At 50.7% G+C, this 15296-nt stretch overlaps 1 protein-coding gene and 1 long non-coding RNA gene across 2 annotated transcripts in view; one reads left to right on the top strand and one right to left on the bottom strand.

Moving 5' to 3' along the window:
• Positions 1 to 8562, top strand: part of LOC106605512 (E3 ubiquitin-protein ligase znrf2) — a 106042-nt gene extending 97480 nt beyond the window's left edge. Inside the window, exons 3-5 of the mRNA XM_014201252.2 lie at positions 6051 to 6156; positions 7930 to 8012; positions 8267 to 8562. Coding sequence (XP_014056727.1) covers positions 6051 to 6156; positions 7930 to 7987 — 164 coding nt within the window. The 3' untranslated portion in view covers positions 7988 to 8012; positions 8267 to 8562. The remainder of the gene's footprint in view (positions 1 to 6050; positions 6157 to 7929; positions 8013 to 8266) is intronic.
• Positions 8563 to 12046: 3484 nt separating this feature from the next.
• On the bottom strand, positions 12047 to 14506 carry LOC106605513 (uncharacterized). The gene is made up of 5 exons (XR_006769940.1): positions 14443 to 14506; positions 13737 to 13864; positions 13072 to 13135; positions 12785 to 12944; positions 12047 to 12083 (listed from the first exon to the last, which is right to left on the bottom strand). It is a non-coding gene; the product is annotated as an uncharacterized lncRNA (long non-coding RNA).
• Between the last annotated feature and the right edge of the window lie 790 nt (positions 14507 to 15296).

The raw sequence follows: 15296 nt of genomic DNA, 5'->3' as shown, positions 1-15296 counted from the left end.
TTACATCACACCCTATTCAGATCATGAAGAACTGTAGCTTCTGGTTGCATCACACCCTTTTCAGATCATGAAGAACTGTAGCTTCTGGTTGCATCACACCATATTCAGATCATGAAGAACTGTAGCTTCTGGTTACATCACACCCTATTCAGATCATGAAGAGCTGTAGCTTCTGGTTTCATCACACCCTTTTCAGATCATGAAGAACTGTAGCTTCTGGTTGCATCACACCCTTTTCAGATCATGAAGAACTGTAGCTTCTGGTTGCATCACACCCTTTTCAGATCATGAAGAACTGTAGCTTCTGGTTGCATCACACCCTTTTCAGATCATGAAGAACTGTAGCTTCTGGTTGCATCACACCCTATTCAGATCATGAAGAACTGTAGCTTCTGGTTGCATCACACCCTTTTCCCTCTTTAGTGCACTGCTTTTGACGAGGGCCCGTGTACTGTGGAGCGAGCACTATGATGGGAATATACTGTACATACTGCACTGTACATGCTCTTGCATGCACATATACTCTCTCGCTCGCTCGCTCTCTCTCGCTCTCTCTCTCTCTCTCTCTCACTTACTCACTCTCTATCTCTCTCTCACTTACTATCTTTCTCTCTCACTTACTCACTCTCTATCTCTCTCTCTCACTTACTCACTCTCTCTCTCACTTACTCTCTCTCACTTACTCTCTCTCTCTCTCTCTCTCTGTGTGTCTCTCTCATATACCCACACACAACCACACACTGTCTATCAGGTACCTGCCGTTCCCCTGGTTATGCTTATACATTAATTCTCTCTAGGAGATAATAAATATAAAGTGCTGATGTCATCATGCCTCGTTCTATCGCTCTTTCTTGCTCCCTTGCTCCGCCACGCTGTTTGTCATCATCATTTTTCCACCCTCCTAATATTTGATGTTTGTCATGTCTCCTATGTCCTCTACTCTCTGTCTTTCTAAATCTCCTGATCCTCTCTCTCTCACTCCCCTCCCTCTCCCTCTCCCTTTCTCACTTCCCTTTTCCCTCTCTCCCTCTCTCTCTCACTCCCCTTCTCCCTCTCCCTTTCTCACTTCCCTTTTCCCTCTCTCCCTCTCTCTCTCACTCCCCTTCTCCCTCTCCCTTTCTCACTTCCCTTTTCCCTCTCTCTCTCCCTCTCTCTCTCTCTCTCTCTCTCTCTCTCTCTCTCTCTCTCTCTCCCCTTCTCCCTCTCCCTTTCTCACTTCCCTCTCTCCCTCTCTCTCTCTCTCTCCCCTTCTCCCTCTCCTTTTCTCACTTCCCTTTTCCCTCTCTCTCTCTCTCCCCTTCTCCCTCTCCCTCTCCCTTTCTCACTTCCCTTTTCCCTCTCCCTCTCTCTCTCTCTCTCTCTCTCTCTCTCCCCTTCTCCCTCTCCCTTTCTCTCTCTCTCTCTCTCTCTCTCTCATATTATCTCAGTATTGATGGTGTGCCACTCAAATCAAATCAAATGTTATTTGTTACATGCGCCAAATACAACAGGTGTAGACCTTACAGTGAAATGTTTACTTACAAGCTCTTAACCAACAATGCCGTTTTAAGAAAAATACCCCCCAAAAATAACAAATAAAAGTAACAAATAATTCAAGAGCAGTTGTAAAATAACTATAGCGAGGCTATATACAGGGAGTACGGGTACAGAGTTAATGTGTTAGTCGAGGTAATTGAGGTAAAATGTACATGTAGGTAGAGCTATTAAAGTGACTATGCATGCATAATAACAGAGAGTAGCAGCAGCATAAAAGAGGGAGGGGGCAATGCAAATAGACTGGGTAGCCATTTGATTAGATGTTCAGGAGTCTCATGGCCTAGGGGTAGAAGCTGTTTAGAAGCCTCTTGGACCTAGACTTGGCGCTCCGGTACCACTTGCCGTTCGGTGGCAGAGAGAACAGTCTATGACAATTTTTAGGGCCTGATTTAGAGGTCCTGGATGGCAAGAAGCTTGGCCCGATGATGTACTGGGCCGTACGCACTACCCTCTGTAATGCCTTGCGGTCAGAGGCCGAGCAGTTGCCATACCAGGCAGTGATGCAACCCGTCAGGATGCTCTCGATGGTGCAGCTGCTGAACCTTTTGAGGATCTGAGGACCCATGCCAAATCTTTTCAGTCTCCTGAAGGGGAATTGTTTTGTTGTGCCCTCTTCATGACTGTCTTGGTGTGCTTGGACCATGTTAGTTTGTTGGTGATGTGGACGCCAAGGAACTTGAAGTTCTCAACATGCTCCACTACAGCCCCGTCGATGAGAATGGGGGCGTGCTTGTTCCTCATTTTCCTGTAGTCCACAATCATCTCCTTTGTCTTGATCACATTGAGGGAGAGGTTGTTGTCCTTGCACCACATGGTCAGGTCTCTGACCTCCTCCCTATAGGCTGTCTCATCGTTGTCGGTGATCAGGCCTACCATTGTTTTGTCGTCGGCAAACTTAATGATGGTGTTGGAGTCGTGCTTGGCCATACAGTCATGGGTGAACAGGGAATACAGGAGGGGACTGAGCACACACCCCTGAGGTGCCCCCGTGTTGAGGATCAGCGTGGCGGATGTGTTGTTACCTACCCTTACCTCCTGGGAGGGACCCGTCAGGAAGTCCAGGATCCAGTTGCAGAGGGAGGTGTTTAGTCCCTGGGTCCTTAGCTTTGTGATGGGCTTTGAAGGCACTAGAGATTCCTTCATCGGTGGATCTGTTGGGGCGGTATGCAAATTGGAGTGGGTCTAGGGTTTCTGGGATGATGGTATTGATGTGAGCCATGACCAGCCTTTCAAAGCACTTCATGGCTACAGACGTGAGTGCTACGGATCGGTAGTCATTTAGGCAGGTTACCTTAGTGTTCTTGGGCACAGGGACTATGGTGGTCTTTTTGAAACATGTTGGTATTACAGACTCAGACAGGGAGAGGTTGAAAATGTCAGTGAAGACACTTGCCAGTTGGTCAGCGCTTGCTCGCAGTACATGTCCTGGTAATCTTTCTGGCCCTGCGGCCTTGTGAATGTTGACCTGTTTAAAGGTCTTACTCACATGGGCTGTGGAGAGCGTGATCACACAGTCGTCCGAAACAGCTGATGCTCTCATGCACGTTTCAGTGTTATTTGCCTCAAAGCGAGCATAGAAGAAGTAGTTTAGCTCGTCTGGTAGGCTTGTGTCACTGGGCAGCTCTCCGCTGTGCTTCCCTATGTAGTCTGTAATAGTTTGCAAGCCCTGCCACATCTGACGAGTGTTGAAGCCGGTGTAGTACGATTCGATCTTGGTCCTGTATTGACACTTTGCCTGTTTGATGGTTTGTCGGCGGGCATAGCGGTATTTCTCATAAGCTTCCGGGTTAGAGTCCCGCTCCTTGAAAGTGGCAGCTCTAGCCTTTAGCTCAGTGCGGATGTTGCCTGTATCCATGGCTTCTGTTTAGGTTATGTATGTACAGTCACTGTGGGGACAACGTCATCGATGCACATATTGATGAAGCCAGTGACTGATGTGGTGTACTCCTCAATGCATTCGGAAGAATCCCGGAACATATTCCAGTCTGTGCAAAACAGTCCTGTAGCTTATCATCTGCTTCATCTGACCACTTTTTTATTGGCCGAGTCACTGGCGCTTCCTGCTTTAATTTTAGCTTGTAAGCAGGAATCAGGAGGATAGAATTATGGTCAGATTTGCCAAATGGAGGGCGAGGGAAAGCTTTGTACGCATCTCTGTGTGTGAAGACTCTCTTGTTCTTCTCTAATTGTCTGGAATTAAGGAAGAATTTACAATTTAACAAGGAAACTAACATGGGATAGAAGGGGTCCGATATCTCCAATACATCATTCTTAAAGCTTTTGAATTGGACTCTAATTAAATAATATTAGACTGTAATTAAACAATAATAACAATTTTCTTAAAATTGCATCATATTCCAGCTGAAGACACCTCCTGCAATGTGTGGGTTTGGGTGTGGGTGTGTGTACGTGTGTACGTGTGTATTTGTCTATGTGTGTGTGTACGTGCAAGGTCACCAACATCAAAACTCAAGTGGTAGTAGATTATTTATAGAGGAATGCTCTCTCTCTCCCTCTCTCTTTCTCTCTCTCTCTCTCTCTCTCGTTCTCTCTCTCTCCCTCTCTCTCTCTCTCGCTCCCTCTCTCCCTATCTCTCTCCCTCTCTTTCTCTCTCATTTCAATTCAAAGGGCTTTATTGGCATAGGAAACATGTGTTTACATTGCCAAACAAGTTAAATAGATCGTTAACAAAGGTAAGATACACAATCAAAATGTGCGGTAAACATTACACTCACAAAGGAGGAATAGAGACATTTCAAATGTCATATTATGGCTATGTACGGTGTTACAACAATATTCATAGCCACCTCCATCTCCCTCTCCCTCTCTCTCTCTCTCTCTCTCTCTCTCTCTCTCTCTCTCTCTATGCCTGCTGTCCTGCTCTCTGTTTAACACACTGAGTGTGTTGGTCAGTTTTTACAGGAACAGTAGCCTGGTGTTTTAATGAAGCCATAACCCTCCGGTGTGTGTGTACATGTACATGTGTGCAAGTCCTTTTTCTGAGTCCCTTGCCCCCAATCTGTGTTTTCTGTAGCTGTCAGCTGTGCCAGTAACATGTGTTTCTATACCACATCAGATAAAAATAACCAACAATTGAGAGAGCGAGAGAGTTCTCCTTAGACTGGACCCACACATAACCCTGTCCTGCCCAGTCCTGGGTTAACCTTCACAGTGGAAGCAAGGTTGTGCGTGTTGTTGTGTATGCATGTGTGTGTTTGTGTGTATTTAAGTAGGTGTGTGCATGTACACACACGGCACACAATGAATTCTGCATGAGAGCAGTTTTCCTCTCACTTGCTTCCAGCATGAGTAAATAATCAATTATTGAAGCAGTATTTGGTCTGACGGCTGTAGAAAACATGACATACACAACCACAGAACCAACTGTTGAAATAAAGATAGTGGCTCTATTTATGGGGAGATTGGTTGAGTTATGCAAATTATTAACCGAGGCAGATTACAATGGAACAAGTATGCAAACACTTGTGTGAGTCTGACATGGCACCCTATTCCCTATATAGTACACTACTTTTGACCAGGTCTCCTGTCTAATAGTGAATATGATGCCATTTTGGACTCATCCTTGTGTTGTGTGAAGGCAGAAGTAAATGAATTATTTTAGGCTACATTTATTGGGAGTTATTGGGAATGTCCCCTTTGCTCATTCTGAAATGGTCATCAACCACTAAAGGTTAACCTTGACTGACAATCCATTGATTTGGTTGTAGACGTGCTAGACAGTGTAGTCTGATTCCAGTGTAGCCTGAGTGCCAGGGTGAATTATTCCCTGGGTAGTAGAGTAGAGTAAACAGATAAATATAGAGAATAGATGGTTGTAATGTCATTCTGAGACCTCAGGCGGGATCCTATGACAGAGAAATGCTGTGTTGTCAGCATTTCGCTACACTCGCATTAACATCTGCTAACCATGTGTATGTGACCAATAACATTTGATTTGATTTGGAGCCATAATAGAACACTGTAGTAGTGGGATTCATCCTATCAATTCCACACTATGCAGAGCTTGATGCAGAACAGCACTTGCTTTAAACTATGTGTGTTGTTGTTTGTAAGGAAGAAAGACAAAATGCACCTCTCCACCTCCTCCTCCTCTCAGCATGACATCACATGTCCCACTGCATTAGAGCCAGCTCCCAATGCCAGTTTGGTCCTTATAGACTACTAGGGTTTAACCATGGATATAGAGCTCCCCCTTCAGGAAATGTAGTGTAAATGCAATCATTCTTAGCCAATCATGGCGGTATCATTTTGGTGTGTGTGTGTTTTGATTCTCTCTATCTTTCTCTCTCTCTCCAGCCACGCCACAGCCCTGTGGTTCTTTGCAGGCTGTGACTAGGGCTGTTTGCAGGCTTTGAGAGGGCTGTGGAGGGGGACAGTGCAGCTGGTTTTGGCCTGGTTGATTAAATGGGCAGTCTGGCTCTCACTCACTCACACACTCTCTCTCTCTCTCGCTCTCTATCTCTCTTTTTCTGTCTCTCTCTCTCTCCCTCCAGAGGACGTCCTGAGTAAGGATGCAGGGGAATGTGCAATCTGCCTAGAGGAGCTGGTACAGGGGGACACAATTGCTCGCCTGCCCTGTCTCTGCATATACCACAAAGGGTGAGTCCCCCTCTCTCTATCCCGTTCTCTCCCCCTCTTTCTATATACCTCTCTCTTTCTCTCCCCCTGTCTATATCACTACATTTTTCTGTACAACCTATGACAAGAGGGATCTCTCCTGTTTTCCTCAACCAATACCTGAATGCATCATCATTCCTGCTCTCTCGCTCTGTCTTCCTACCCCATTCCTTCTTTTGTTCTATATACAGTGCATTCGGAAAGTATTCAGACCCATGACTTTTTCCATATTTCTTTATGTTACAGCCTCATTCTAAAATGGATGAAATAGTTTTTTCCCTCATCAATCTACAAACAATACCCGTTAATGACAAAGTATAAACAGCTTTTTAGGTTTGTTTTGCCAATTTAAAAAAAAATACAATTTTGAAATATCATATTTGCATAAGTATTCAGACCCTTTACTCAGTACTTTGTTGAAGCACCTTTGGCAGAGTCTTCTTGGTTATGACGCTACAAGCTTGGCATACCTGTATTTGGGGAGTTTCTCCAATTCTTCTCTGCTGATCCTCTCAAGCTCTGTCAGGTTGGATGGGGAGTGTCGCTGCACAGCTATTTTGTTCGATTGGGTTCAAGTCCGGGCTCTGGCTGAGCCACTCAAGGACATTCAGAGACTTGTCCCGAAGCCGCTCCTGCGTTATCTTGGCTGTGTGTTTAGGCTCATTGTCCTGTTAGAAGCTGAACCTTTGCTCCAGTCTGAGGTCTTGAGCGCTCTGGAGCAGATTATTATCAAGGATCTCTCTGTACTTTGCTTCGCTCATCTTTCCCTTGATTCTGACTAGTCTCCCAGTCCCTGCCACTGAAAAACATCCCTACAGCATGATGCTGCCACCACCATGCTTCCCCATAGGGGTGGTGCCAGGTTTCCTCCAGACATGATGCTTGGCATTCAGGCCAAAGAGTTCAATCTTGGTTTTATCAGACCAGAGAATCTTGTTTTTCATGGTCTGAGAGTCATTTAGGTGCCTTATGGAAAACTCCAAGTGGCTTCCGTCTGGCCACGCTACCATAAAGGCCTGATTGGTGGTGCTACAGAGATGGTTGTCCTTCTGGAAGTTTCTCCCATCTCCATTCTGGAGCTCTGTCAGAGTAACCATCGGGTTCTTGGTCACCTCCCTGAACAAGGCCCTTCTCCCCCGATTGCTCAGTTTGGCCGGGCGGCCAGCTCTAGGAAGAGTCTTGGTGGTTCCAAACTTCTTCCATTTAAGAATGATGGAGGCCACTGTGTTCTTGGAGACCTTCGATGCTGCAGACATTTTTTGGTACCCTTCCCCAGATCTGTTTATCTACACAATCCTGTCTCGGAGATCTACGGTCAATTCCTTCGACCTCATGGCTTGGTTTTTGCTCTGACATGCACAGTCAACTGTAGGACCTTATATAGACAGGTGTGTCCCTTTCCAAATCATGTCCAATCAATTGAATTCACCATAGCTGAACTCCAATCAAGTTATAGAAACATCTCAAGCATGATCAATAGAAACAGGATGCACCTGAACTCAATTTCGAGTCTCATAGCAAAGGGTCTGAATACTTATGTAAATAAGGTATTTCTGTTTTTTATTTTTTATAAATTTGAAAAAATATATAAAAACCTGTTTCCACTTTGTGTGTAGATTTATTTCATCCATTTTAGAATAAGGCTGTAACATAAACAAATGCGGAAAAAGTCAAGGAGTCTGAATACTTTCCTAATGCACTGTATGTAGTATGTGCTATGTTCTTCCTGACTGTGTCTCCTGTTCTCTCTGTCAGCTGTATTGATGAGTGGTTTGAGGTGAACAGATCGTGTCCAGAACATCCCTCAGACTAAAGGGCCTCACTACTTTTCTCCACAGGTAAATTTCACATTTACTGAGTGTTGTTGATATTAATGGATTACTGTGATAAGTCACTTTAATATTCTGTGGGAAACGTTTCCACCGTAGATTTCCCCAAACAAATGTTGTATTGTATTGACACAAAACAGGAAAAATATGATACAGTATTATACCTTTTAGTTCAGTCGAGTTCTTTCTTTCTATTGTTCTGTTTCAGCATCACATGTTAGCCCTCAGTATATTCAGATTTCTGATGTTTTTCATCTCTGCAGGTTTCTTACTCCCTCAATAAGAAGAGTGATCTGCTCCAATAACAACATTCCTCAATGTGAATCCCCTCCCCTTCCCCGTTGCCTAGGAGACTACTGGACAGACACATTGTGACTCTGTGGCCAGTACAGAACTGACACCTCACCCTGACCCTACCCCTCTACCCCCACCACCTCCAGTACCTCTCAACACACCTCACCCTGACCCTACCCCTCTACCCCCACCACCTCCAGTACCTCTCAACAGCCCTCAACACACCTCACCCTGACCCTACCCCTCTACCCCCACCACCTCCAGTACCTCTCAACAGCCCTCAACACACCTCACCCTGACCCTACCCCTCTATCCCCACCACCTCCAGTACCTCTCAACAGCCCTCAACACACCTCACCCTGACCCTACCCCTCTATCCCCACCACCTCCAGTACCTCTCAACAGCCCTCAACACACCTCACCCTGACCCTACCCCTCTATCCCCATCACCTCCAGTACCTACCCTCAACACACTTCACCCTGACCCTACCCCTCTATCCCCATCACCTCCAGTACCTCTCAACAACCATGATCACCCCATCACTCAGACCTCAACACACCTCACCCTGACCCTACCCCTCTATCCCCATCACCTCCAGTACCTCTCAACAGCACCTTCACCCTGACCCTACCCCTCTACCCCCACCACCTCCAGTACCTCTCAACAGCCCTCAACACACCTCACCCTGACCCTACCCCTCTACCCCCACCACCTCCAGTACCTTTCAACAGCCCTCAACACACCTCAACCTGACCCCTACCCCTCTACGCCCATCACCTCCAGTACCTCTCAACACACCTCACCCTGACCCTACCCCTCTACCCCCACCACCTCCAGTACCTTTCAACAGCCCTCAACACACCTCACCCTGACCCTACCCCTCTACCCCCACCACCTCCAGTACCTTTCAACAGCCCTCAACACACCTCAACCTGACCCTACCCCTCTACCCCCATCACCTCCAGTACCTCTCAACAGCCCTCAACACACCTCACCCTGACCCTACCCCTCTATCCCCACCACCTCCAGTACCTCTCAACAGCCCTCAACACACCTCAACCTCACCCTACCCCTCTACCCCCATCACCTCCAGTACCTCTCAACACACCTCACCCTGACTCTATCCCCATCACCTCCAGTACCTCTCAACACACCTCACCCTGACCCTACCCCTCTACCCCCACCACCTCCAGTACCTCTCAACACACCTCACCCTGACCCTACCCCTCTACCCCATCACCTCCAGTACCTTTCAACAGCCCTCAACACACCTCACCCTGACCCTACCCCTCTACCCCATCACCTCCAGTACCTCTCAACACACCTCACCCTGACTCTATCCCCATCACCTCCAGTACCTCTCAACACACCTCACCCTGACCCTACCCCTCTACCCCATCACCTCCAGTACCTCTCAACAGCCCTCAACACACCTCAAACTGACCCTACCCCTCTATCCCCACCACCTCCAGTACCTCTCAACAGCCCTCAACACACCTCACCCTGACCCTACCCCTCTATCCCCACAACCTCCAGTACCTCTCAACAGCCCTCAACACACCTCACCCTGACCCTACCCCTCTATCCCCACCACCTCCAGTACCTCTCAACAGCCCTCAACACACCTCACCCTGACCCTACCCCTCTACCCCATCACCTCCAGTACCTCTCAACAGCCCTCAACACACCTCACCCTGACCCTACCCCTCTACCCCATCACCTCCAGTACCTAAACTCAACACACCTCACCCTGACCCTACCCCTCTACCCCATCACCTCCAGTACCTCTCAACACACCTCACCCTGACCCTACCCCTCTATCCCCACAACCTCCAGTACCTCTCAACAGCCCTCAACACACCTCACCCTGACCCTACCCCTCTACCCCCACCACCTCCAGTACCTCTCAACAGCCCTCAACACACCTCACCCTGACCCTACCCCTCTACCCCCACCACCTCCAGTACCTTTCAACAGCCCTCAACACACCTCAACCTGACCCTACCCCTCTACGCCCATCACCTCCAGTACCTCTCAACACACCTCACCCTGACCCTACCCCTCTACCCCCACCACCTCCAGTACCTTTCAACAGCCCTCAACACACCTCACCCTGACCCTACCCCTCTATCCCCACCACCTCCAGTACCTCTCAACAGCCCTCAACACACCTCACCCTGACCCTACCCCTCTACCCCATCACCTCCACTACCTCTCAACAGCCCTCAACACACCTCACCCTGACCCTACCCCTCTATCCCATCACCTCCAGTACCTCTCAACAGCCCTCAACACACCTCACCCTGACCCTACCCCTCTACCCCCACCACCTCCAGTACCTTTCAACAGCCCTCAACACACCTCACCCTGACCCTACCCCTCTACCCCATCACCTCCAGTACCTCTCAACACACTTCACCCTGACCCTACCCCTCTACCCCCACCACCTCCAGTACCTTTCAACAGCCCTCAACACACCTCAACCTGACCCTACCCCTCTACCCCCATCACCTCCAGTACCTCTCAACAGCCCTCAACACACCTCAACCTGACCCTACACCTCTACCCCCATCACCTCCAGTACCTACTCAACACACCTCAACCTGACCCTACCCCTCTACCCCCATCACCTCCAGTACCTCTCAACAGCCCTCAACACACCTCACCCTGACCCTACCCCTCTACCCCATCACCTCCAATACCTCTCAACAGCCCTCAACACACCTCACCCTGACCCTACCCCTCTACCCCATCACCTCCAATACCTCTCAACAGCCCTCAACACACCTCAACCTGACCCTACCCCTCTATCCCCACCACCTCCAGTACCTCTCAACAGCCCTCAACACACCTCACCCTGACCCTACCCCTCTATCCCCACAACCTCCAGTACCTCTCAACAGCCCTCAACACACCTCACCCTGACCCTACCCCTCTATCCCCACCCCCTCCAGTACCTCTCAACAGCCCTCAACACACCTCACCCTGACCCTACCCCTCTATCCCCATCACCTCCAGTACCTCTCAACAGCCCTCAACACACCTCACCCTGACCCTACCCCTCTATCCCCACCACCTCCAGTACCTCTCAACAGCCCTCAACACACCTCACCCTGACCCTACCCCTCTATCCCCACCACCTCCAGTACCTCTCAACAGCCCTCAACACACCTCACCCTGACCCTACCCCTCTACCCCATCACCTCCAGTACCTCTCAACAGCCCTCAACACACCTCACCCTGACCCTACCCCTCTATCCCCACCACCTCCAGTACCTCTCAACAGCCCTCAACACACCTCACCCTGACCCTACCCCTCTACCCCATCACCTCCAGTACCTCTCAACAGCCCTCAACACACCTCACCCTGACCCTACCCCTCTACCCCATCACCTCCAGTACCTCTCAACAGCCCTCAACACACCTCACCCTGACCCTACCCCTCTATCCCCACCACCTCCAGTACCTCTCAACACACCTCACCCTGACCCTACCCCTCTACCCCATCACCTCCAGTACCTCTCAACAGCCCTCAACACACCTCACCCTGACCCTACCCCTCTATCCCCACCACCTCCAGTACCTCTCAACAGCCCTCAACACACCTCACCCTGACCCTACCCCTCTACCCCATCACCTCCAGTACCTCTCAACAGCCCTCAACACACCTCACCCTGACCCTACCCCTCTACCCCATCACCTCCAGTACCTCTCAACAGCCCTCAACACACCTCACCCTGACCCTACCCCTCTATCCCCACCACCTCCAGTACCTCTCAACACACCTCACCCTGACCCTACCCCTCTACCCCATCACCTCCAGTACCTCTCAACAGCCCTCAACACACCTCACCCTGACCCTACCCCTCTACCCCATCACCTCCAGTACCTCTCAACAGCCCTCAACACACCTCACCCTGACCCTACCCCTCTACCCCATCACCTCCAGTACCTCTCAACAGCCCTCAACACACCTCACCCTGACCCTACCCCTCTATCCCCACCACCTCCAGTACCTCTCAACAGCCCTCAACACACCTCACCCTGACCCTACCCCTCTACCCCCACCACCTCCAGTACCTCTCAACAGCCCTCAACACACCTCACCCTGACCCTACCCCTCTACCCCCACCACCTCCAGTACCTCTCATCAGCCCTCAACACACCTCACCCTGACCCTACCCCTCTATCCCCACCACCTCCAGTACCTCTCAACAGCCCTCAACACACCTCACCCTGACCCTACCCCTCTACCCCCACCACCTCCAGTACCTCTCAACAGCCCTCAACACACCTCACCCTGACCCTACCCCTCTATCCCCACCACCTCCAGTACCTCTCAACAGCCCTCAACACACCTCACCCTGACCCTACCCCTCTATCCCCACAACCTCCAGTACCTCTCAACAGCCCTCAACACACCTCACCCTGACCCTACCCCTCTATCCCCACCACCTCCAGTACCTCTCAACAGCCCTCAACACACCTCACCCTGACCCTACCCCTCTACCCCCACCACCTCCAGTACCTTTCAACAGCCCTCAACACACCTCAACCTGACCCTACCCCTCTACGCCCATCACCTCCAGTACCTCTCAACACACCTCACCCTGACCCTACCCCTCTACCCCCACCACCTCCAGTACCTTTCAACAGCCCTCAACACACCTCACCCTGACCCTACCCCTCTATCCCATCACCTCCAGTACCTCTCAACAGCCCTCAACACACCTCACCCTGACCCTACCCCTCTACCCCCACCACCTTCAGTACCTTTCAACAGCCCTCAACACACCTCACCCTGACCCTACCCCTCTACGCCCATCACCTCCAGTACCTCTCAACACACCTCACCCTGACCCTACCCCTCTACCCCCACCACCTCCAGTACCTTTCAACAGCCCTCAACACACCTCAACCTGACCCTACCCCTCTACCCCCATCACCTCCAGTACCTCTCAACAGCCCTCAACACACCTCAACCTGACCCTACCCCTCTACCCCCATCACCTCCAGTACCTCTCAACACACCTCACCCTGACTCTATCCCCATCACCTCCAGTACCTCTCAACACACCTCACCCTGACCCTACCCCTCTACCCCATCACCTCCAGTACCTCTCAACAGCCCTCAACACACCTCACCCTGACCCTACCCCTCTACCCCCATCACCTCCAGTACCTCTCAACAGCCCTCAACACACCTCACCCTGACCCTACCCCTCTACCCCCATCACCTCCAGTACCTCTCAACAGCCCTCAACACACCTCACCCTGACCCTACCCCTCTACCCCCACCACCTCCAGTACCTCTCAACAGCCCTCAACACACCTCACCCTGACCCTACCCCTCTACCCCCATCACCTCCAGTACCTCTCAACAGCCCTCAACACACCTCACCCTGACCCTACCCCTCTACCCCCATCACCTCCAGTACCTCTCAACAGCCCTCAACACACCTCACCCTGACCCTACCCCTCTACCCCCACCACCTCCAGTACCTCTCAACAGCCCTCAACACACCTCACCCTGACCCTACCCCTCTACCCCCACCACCTCCAGTACCTCTCAACACACCTCACCCTGACTCTATCCCCATCACCTCCAGTACCTCTCAACACACCTCACCCTGACCCTACCCCTCTACCCCATCACCTCCAGTACGTCTCAACAGCCCTCAACACACCTCACCCTGACCCTACCCCTCTATCCCCACCACCTCCAGTACCTCTCAACAGCCCTCAACACACCTCACCCTGACCCTACCCCTCTACCCCATCACCTCCAGTACCTCTCAACACACCTCACCCTGACCCTACCCCTCTACCCCCACCACCTCCAGTACCTCTCAACACACCTCACCCTGACCCTACCCCTCTACCCCCACCACCTCCAGTACCTCTCAACACACCTCACCCTGACCCTACCCCTCTATCCCCACCACCTCCAGTACCTCTCAACAGCCCTCAACACACCTCACCCTGACCCTACCCCTCTACCCCATCACCTCCAGTACCTCTCAACAGCCCTCAACACACCTCACCCTGACCCTTCCCCTCTATCCCCACCACCTCCAGTACCTCTCAACAGCCCTCAACACACCTCACCCTGACCCTACCCCTCTACCCCATCACCTCCAGTACCTCTCAACAGCCCTCAACACACCTCACCCTGACCCTACCCCTCTACCCCCACCACCTCCAGTACCTCTCAACACACCTCACCCTGACCCTACCCCTCTATCCCCATCACCTCCAGTACCTCTCAACAGCCCTCAACACACCTCAACTCAAACCAGTCAAGAACCGCAGTGTGCCAAAACTCATTAAAAGCAATCTTCAGGGAAACTACATTTAATTCTGATCTATCTATTTATCTTCACACACACACCATCTGCTCCAAGACAAGACCAGACAGACACAGACACACAAACTCACAAATACACACTCACAAACACAACCAACCTCTGCTTTGTCCTCAAAGACAGACAGACCGATCGACAGACAGACCGACATGCTTATCTGCCAACCTGATGTTGAGGGGAAGACACAACACCTCTGTTGCACAACTATCCAATCAGGAAAAACTGTTGCTCTCAACACGCCCTCTCACTCTCTGCCGCATCAATGAAACAGCTGTATATGCCACCCACAGACGTTTTGCATTCCATGCCATTGGCCATGCCCCAGTGATTGAGCTGCTGTGGTTGGCTGAGCTCCAGGGCTGCTGCGACTTGGAATTCCCTCCTCCTGTGTTATTGGACAGCAGATCCAGGTCTCCTCCCATCTGTTTGGTCAGAGTGATTGTAGACCTGGACATTTCGGGGAGCAAGCTGAGGGGAGAAGGGGCAAGGGGAAGTCAGTCCTCATACCCCTCTTTCCCCCTCCTCACCAACTGTGTCTACCAGTGCCTTCACCTTCGGATCCTAATGGCCTACCAGGGCAGAGTCAAGACAACAGAACAGAACCGTGTGATTGGTGGGTGGGGGACAGAGGGC

The sequence above is a fragment of the Salmo salar genome, chromosome ssa05, assembly GCF_905237065.1.
Source record: "Salmo salar chromosome ssa05, Ssal_v3.1, whole genome shotgun sequence".
Taxonomy (NCBI): domain Eukaryota; kingdom Metazoa; phylum Chordata; class Actinopteri; order Salmoniformes; family Salmonidae; genus Salmo; species Salmo salar.
This window is presented reverse-complemented; position numbering and strand designations above follow the sequence as displayed.